A 7,917-nucleotide genomic window follows, 5' to 3' on the forward strand; every position below is an offset into this window, starting at 1 on the left:
GATGCTGCTTGGCCTGCTGTGTTCATCCAGCCCTGCACCTTGTTGTCTCGGATTCTCCAGCATCTGCAGTTCCTACTATCTCTCATTTTGTACCCATGTTGTCTGGCCTACTGAGTAGCTGTAAATGCCACCTATAGGTGGCACTAAGAGCATGCACAGGCAAAGAGACCCATTGCATAGGTCTGGAATGATGGAAGAGGCAGAGGCAGACTCCAAGATAGCACCGCTACAAGTAATTCATGGCTCTGGGAAACGCGGGCTGACAAAGAGGAACAGAAAGTTGCATGGGTTCAGAGATTTACATTTCAAAATCAAGCCCTCAAATCAAAGCCTAGCCATTTCTATCCGCTATGCTGCCCTTCTGCACTCACCTCCTGATCTAGTCACACTGCTTCAGGTTCAGCAGCTGGAGAAGGTCAGGCAGGGAGGTGGCTGTAGGAGAACATAGTGAAGGAGAAACAGTACAGTGGCTCAGTGGTTAGCATTGTTGTCTCACAGCACCAGGAACATGGGTTCAATTCCAGCCTCACATGAGTGTCTGTGTAGAGTTTGCACATTCTCCTATTGTTAGCGTGGGTTTCCACCGGGTGCTCCAGTTTCCTCCCACAGTCCAAAATGTGCAGATTAAGTGGATTGGCCATGCTAAATGCAGGGTTACAGGGATAGGTTAGGGGGGTGTGTCGGAGAGTCAGTGCAGACTTGATGGGCCAGATGGTGTCTTTCCACACTGTAGGAATTCTATGTACCCCAGGCCACCATCACATTCCCAACACTCACCCTCTACCCCACTCCCTTTCCTAAACCCCTACATCTGCTCCCACTCCTGGCCTTTGTGTCACTCCCACTACGGTCCCAGACTCTGCCTCAACTCCTCAACCCCTCAGAAATGGCGGACAATGACATTGGTATGTTGTCATCCATGCGTGTGCAGTCACTTCCTGCAACCTATCGTGTCATGGGTCAGGTGACATCACTAACCGTGTCTGTCCACAACTGCATTGTGGATAATCACCCCAAGATCCAGCATGTTTGTTTTTATTTGAGATCTCTAGCATTTGGAGTGCCATTGTTTTCGTAACAGATGCGTAAATTGGCAGTTCACTGCCACAATTTCAGCATCTTACCTCTCCACCACTTCCACTATAATCTCGAAACATCTGCAAATAAGCACGTCCTTTGATGTTGAAGAGAAATCCTGCGGCATAAAATTCTGCTGGAGTAATGGTATGGCCCCCGTCTAAGTCAATTAGGTCAAAGATAGCACGAGAGTGACGATATAGAAACTGCTGCTCCATTTTATCCTGGAACGTTTAAACAAATACTAATTGTGTGTACGCAAGTGACAATTACCAGAAAGCTGTAATAATGGCATTAAACCCTGCTTAACCTTGCAGAGCAGAATTACAGTAAACCAAAATCAACTCTATGGAATACAATTAACTTTTGTTGAACTAATGATTTACTACAATGCGTACAACTTAAAATAATCCTCACAAAGGTACAGATAATAGAACAGCAATTCCTGCCATGCCAGCTGATGGTTTTATTGTTGAGTGAATCCATAATATCACAACATGAATAAGTTAAAAAATATGTATTTGATGTAGCCCAGAGATTTTACGATTGAAAACAGGAAACAAATGTCAAATATCACGAATCTACTTCTTTTTTCAAGGGACTAAAGATACTGTTTGAACTGGGTTGGTAACTGCCCACAAAATCCTGCCTTGCAGTGAAATAACAATGGGCAGAACATTCTCCTCTCTGGTGTTCTGAGGTAAGGTTACTGGACCCAAAACATTAACTTTGATTACTCTCTACACTTGCTGCCAGACCTGCTAAGCGTTTCCAGCAATTTCTGTTTTTGCCTCTCTCTGGTGAGCTGTGAGCAATGACAAGAAAGTGGGGAAAATAGAAACAGGATGAAAAATGTCAGAATCTTGACATTGAGAAAAAATTTTCCACCTAAGCCTTAACTAGTGTCTTCAGACTTCACTATTATGCAGTGTCCACCTTAATTCTAAGTCAAAAATCACACAGTACCAGGTTATAGTCCAACAGGTTTATTTGAAATCACACAAGCTTTTGCAGTGCAGCCTCTTCATCGGGTGCAGTGAGAGAGGAGGGCACACAGACAGAGTTTATCAGCAGAGAGATCAAAAGATCATCCAACTGGTGTGAGTGGAGTGCCAAATAAGTCTCTGCAGGTGACCAAGAGTGTTAGACGGCAAGTGAAGTGTTTATAAAGTCAATATCAGTGCTGTGCTGTAATGGCAATCAGGCAGAGTGATGGGAATCTACAAAAGGTGACATCTCAGGTCAGACACTGAATTGTAAGTGTTCAAAATCTGTCTCTGAGTTTTAACCTGGAATCAGGTTGGTTTAATTCCAAAAGCAGGAATTTATAAGATGCCACACTGACTACAAATTGTGCGTTTTTTTGAACAAAATGGAATGTATCTGCAAATAAACCATCATCTTGGATAAAATGATTCAACCCATGGATTTGTTTGTATGTACACGCGTGTGCGTATGTTTGTGTGTAAGACTGTGTGACCGCATTTGCTCCCCAGTATGCCAACATTTTCATGCACAAGTTCGAGCAAGACTTCTTTGCTGCTTAGGGCCTCCGACCAACGCTATACAGCGGATACATTGGCGACATTTTCTTCCTTTGGACTCATGGCGAGGAATCACTGAAACGACTACGCAGCGATATCAGCAAATTTCATCCCACCATCAGACTTACCATGGGCTATTCTTCAGAATCATTCTCATCTTTGGACACACACATATCCATCGAGGACAGACACCTCAGTGCCTCACTCTACTGCAGGCCCACAGATAGCCACACGAGGTTGCAATTTTCTAGTTTCCACTGTAAACTTATTAAAGAAGCCATCCCCTACGGGCAAGCCCTGCACATACACAGGATCTGCTCAGATGAGGAAGAATGTGATAGACACCTGAAAGTTTTGAGAGATGCCCTCAAGAACGAGAAACGATGCTCAACTCATCAATCGCCGGTTCTACCGTGTCACAGCTAAAAACCGCAATGACCTCTTCAGAAGACAGACACAGGAGACAACTGATAGCGTACCCTTCATCAACCAGTACTTCCCCAGAGCGGAGAAACTATGCCATGTTCTTTGCAGCCTTCAACATGTCGTCAATGACAATGAGCAGCTCTCCAAGATCTTCCCCATGCCTCCACTTCTCACCTTCAAGCAACTACCAAACTTTAAACAGACCATCGTTTGCAGTAAACTACCCAGTCTTCAGGACAACATTGACCACAACGCCACATAACCCTGTCATGGCAACCTCTGCAAGCCATGTCAAATCACATGGACACGGCCATCACACGTGGGAACACCACCCACCACGTGCACGGCGGATACACATGTGACGCGGCCAATGTTGTCTATCTCATAAGCTGCAGGCAAGGATGCCCCCGAGGTATGGTATATTGGTGAGACCATGTAGATGCTATGTCAACGGATGAATGGACATTGTGCAACAGTCACCAGACAGGAATGTTCTCTCCCAGTCGTGGAACACTTCAGCAGTCAAGGGCATTCAGCCTCTGATCTTTGGGTAAGCGTCCTCCAAGGCAGACAACAACACAGAATCGCTGAGCGGAGACTGATAGCCAAGTTCCGTACCCATGAAGACAGTCTCAACCGTGATCTTGGGTTCGTGTCGCGCTACAGGTGACCCCACCACGGTGTTCTGTACCTGTAAAATCTTCCTTACTGTCCTGCTTTGACAGTATCTCCTTGATAAATTTAATGATCTCTCTACCTTAATTAATTGGGATAGTTTTGAATTACTTATGACACACTCTCTCTCACACACCCTCTCATACACACACTCTCTTTCACTTGCTCTCACACTCTCACATACTCGCTATCATGTACTCTCTCTCATGTACACACACTCACACAGACACATTCAAATACACACACTCACCCAGACCCGCTCTCTCACTCTCACTCTCACTCTCTCTCACACACACAGACAAATCTATGGGGTGAATCATTTCATCCAAGATGTTTGTCCGTTTGCAGATACATTCTATTTTGTTCAAAAAAAACACACAATTTGTAGTCAGTCAGTCAGTGTGACATCCTATAAATTCCTGCTTTCAGAATAAAACCAGCCTGATTTCAGGTTAAAACTCAGACAGATTCTGAACAAGGCCTCACACCTACAATTCAGTGTCTGACCTGAGATGTCACCTTTTGTAGATTCCTATTGTTCTGCCTGATTGTCATGACACCACAGCGCTGACATTGACTTTATAAACACTTTACACACCATCTAACAGTCTTGGTCACCTGCAGAGACTGAAAGTCCACTTGCACCAGTTGTATGATCTTATGATCTCTCTACCTATAAACTCTGTGTGCCCTCCTCTCTGACAAAGGGGCTGCACTGCAAAAGCTTGTGTGATTTCAAATAAACCTGTTGGACTATAACCTAGTATTGTGTGACTTTTGACTTTGTCTACTCCAGTCCAACATCAGCATCTCCACATCACCTTAATTCTATTCATTTACATCTCGTTAATGCTCCAACTTGCCTTATTTACAATACGTCCAATTCTTTCCTTCTCCGCGAAGCTAGATGGCACAAATTGCTGACATGTAAGTTATACTGGGCGACTATAGCTGATCAATTGCTTCTCCCCAACCATAACCCAACAGGTTCATCACCATAAGGTCACTACATGCTCCATAGTCCGTATCAACTTTCACCAGAATCACACAACTGTGATGGTGCAGCAGTAGTCCATTCCATATATCATTGTCTGCACTTTGTCCATATCAGTCAGCTTCCACAAACTACCAACCTTGCCATGTCATCTTGCCTGCGATCAGACAAGAGACTATCTCCCTCACTGTTTCAGCCTTTTAACACTTTGGAGCACCTTGTATGTTTCTGCTAGGCAATTTTACACATGGGGACACACACCCATGGCATGAATCTACACAAGATATGTTTTATTGTTCTTAGCTTTGTTTCTTAGTGTTCACTTTGCAATAGAAGTGATAGAAATCAATGCTCATGGCTCAGCAGAACATTGAACAGATACTTGAAGGTGTAATTCCAGCACCTTGAGCAGTAAGGTCCAATATTGTCCTACATGGGTCATGGTCCTTGTGGCGGTCTACTGTGCTCTCCACAACATTACCCTCCAGAGAAATTTGGACCTTAAAGATGATGAGGTCCTGGAAATTCACTGTTCATCAGAGAAGAAGGAAGAGAAGGAGGAAAGAAAGGAGGAGGAATTGGAGACGGAGATGATGTTGAACACAAAGTGGTGCCCACTGCATGAAGAGGTGGCTATCTTCTAATACCCTTTAAAAAGAGGTCATTCCTTCTTTGCGCACACCCCCACCCCCGGCCTCCAACATTAGTTCCCTCTGATGCAGGAGAAGACTTTGGGTCATGCTGCAGATCTCTCCTGCAAGCCTGAAACTGCCACAGTGATGGCTATACTGGGAGTCCAAAGTGTCACACATTCATCAGGCCCATCTCTGTTCCCACCATCACTGGGACCCTATCTAAAACCTTGCCACCCAATCAATTGGGAGCTTTTGCATCTGAGAGTATTATAATCAGTTTCTGATCAGAAGCAGATTTTCTGACTGAAAAGTTGGGACCTGTTTTCTAGATCCATGCTGAAAATTCAACCATTAGAGTCCAGGTATCGTGTGGTAAATTTAACCTACACTTCCTTCAAAGCTAACATATGCTTCCTAAGGTGTGTTGCCCAAAACTGAACACTATTACAGGTGAGACTTACCAGCCTTTTGAATAGCACAATTCTATCTGTTTTTCATTTATCATTCTAGATATCGAAGCCAGAATTCAATCTGCCTTTTTGATGAATTTCAAGATCTATTCATAACAACTTAAAAATCTATGTACATTGAACCTCTGTGTCTTTGGAATTCCAATTCTTCTAGATTTTAAGCATTTAGAATGTATCCTGTATGTACTTTTGATATCCAAACTGGGTCACTTCCAATGGGGTGCGACCTCATCAGAGTTGAATTTCAGACCCCAAACTTCCTTTCCTCCCTGTGTATCTTCATTTGATGGCATTGGCAACAAAGTAATTACTATCTAAAAGAAGAGCTAGTAGGAACTGCCGATGCTGGAGAATCTGAGATAAATGGCCCATTTCTGAAGAAGGGTCTCGACCCGAAACGTCAGCTTTCCTGCTCCTCTGATGCTGCTTGGCCTGCTGTGTTCATCCAGCTCTACACCGTGTTACCTCACTATCTAAAAGAAAGCTATTTGCTGACCTTTATAGATTTTTAATCTGAAGGTGCTATCTTGCAACCTTTAAAGTTCAGTTTTCATGGACAATATAGACAGAATCCTAGTCACAGGATACAATAACATATCACTCTCAGGCCATTTATTTTTAGTTGATTTGGAATTGTCTGGTTTTCACGGAAGAAGTATGCACTACTGCAGGTTACCCTTATTCCTTCAAAATCTTCTTCACCGCACCAGTGTCGGGGTATTAGGCCATTTAAGTTCATACCTTATTAGCAATTATGATGCATATCAGCATGTAAAACTCATCAAAACTAATCTCTCCAGAGACTTTCCAATCAAACATATTGAAGGTTGTCTTTATGTGTACTTTGCTCATGTCCGTGACACAGCGAAGGAAATGAAAAAATTGGACATCTGTAAGATAATTATAAAGTAATAAAATATAGCGACACAAGCTAAAAGTATTCCTGGATTGCAAATCTTTTATTTGTATATGTTAAAATCTCAATTATCTACCACAATCCTTCTCCCTAATAGGAACTGGCAGGTACATTTCAATTTTATTCTCAATCATGTTCTGTAGCAATATTTTGAACAAGGAATGAAGTCAAAAAAAACATTCAAAGCAACCTAAATTTGTATTACATATACTGAATTTAATCTCTGCTTGCATCTGTGAGTTTGATTATATCAGGACCATTAATGTTAGTGGATAGCACAATGAGGGTTCTAGCAGATCTATAGAAATCAATTTATAGCACCCATTATGTTGGTATATTAGAAATAAACTTTGAAGATAGAATATGAATATTGAATTCATACACTTATCATATTACACCTGAGCAATGGCAGTCTCCCTCTTGGTGAGAATCCTACTGACAGCTAATGTAAATATGGAAAGGTACCTGACACCATTGAAGCAGCAGAAGTGAGTTCCATCTTGCCAATTCACTATATCAAGGCAAATAATCCCAGTTTGTACCTTGGATAGTGCAACACTCCCTCAGTATTGTGCTAAAGTGCTCATTTAGATTATGTTTTTCAATCCATAAAAGGGATCTGCCCCCCACCTTCTGACTCAAAGGTGCGAGAGTGCTGCCAACTGAGTCAAGCTTAAGTGGGTTTAAAAATATTCTGTCAGAAAATCACTCAATCATTCTTCTACTGTTAAACATAGTCTACACTGGAATTAATTTTATTTCAGAAATCTCCTTCTTACCATTTAAGGAACTGCTGTCATGAACATCCAAGAGTTTAAAATACTCCAAAAGCACTGTAGTATTTCTGACTGACATTAAAGCATGAACTTTGTCAAGATACAAAAAATTGAAAATATATCCAGGCCTCAGTTTCATTTTTAAGTAGCTCTGAAAGTTGAATTCCAGGAATACCAATTATAATTCACTGCTGATAAGGTTACTAATGTAGATAAGTCTGTGACAATCCGAAATAAACATTGCTGTTAAACAACAAGCACTGTATCATTATGATGTCATGCTTTGTGATGTGTTAAATTATTTTCCAAAGTGAATTCTATTTTGTCTCACAGTGTAACTTCAGAATAGGGCAATTCATTCTATTCCTATTCCAAACTTTTAAAATGATTTTGCACTATCAGAA

At 42.0% G+C, this 7,917-nt stretch overlaps 1 protein-coding gene across 1 annotated transcript in view; it reads right to left on the minus strand.

Moving 5' to 3' along the window:
- LOC109929205 (EF-hand calcium-binding domain-containing protein 9) overlaps positions 1-7,652 on the minus strand; it is an 11,006-nt gene extending 3,354 nt beyond the window's left edge. The window contains exons 1-3 of the mRNA XM_020528987.1: positions 7,517-7,652; positions 6,563-6,711; positions 1,125-1,301 (exon numbers count right to left, since the gene is read on the minus strand). Of these exons, the coding sequence (XP_020384576.1) occupies positions 1,125-1,301; positions 6,563-6,711; positions 7,517-7,652 (462 nt within the window). The remainder of the gene's footprint in view (positions 1-1,124; positions 1,302-6,562; positions 6,712-7,516) is intronic.
- Between the last annotated feature and the right edge of the window lie 265 nt (positions 7,653-7,917).

This window comes from Rhincodon typus, chromosome 12 (genome assembly GCF_021869965.1).
Source record: "Rhincodon typus isolate 14 chromosome 12, sRhiTyp1.1, whole genome shotgun sequence".
In the NCBI taxonomy this organism is placed as follows: Eukaryota; Metazoa; Chordata; class Chondrichthyes; order Orectolobiformes; family Rhincodontidae; genus Rhincodon; species Rhincodon typus.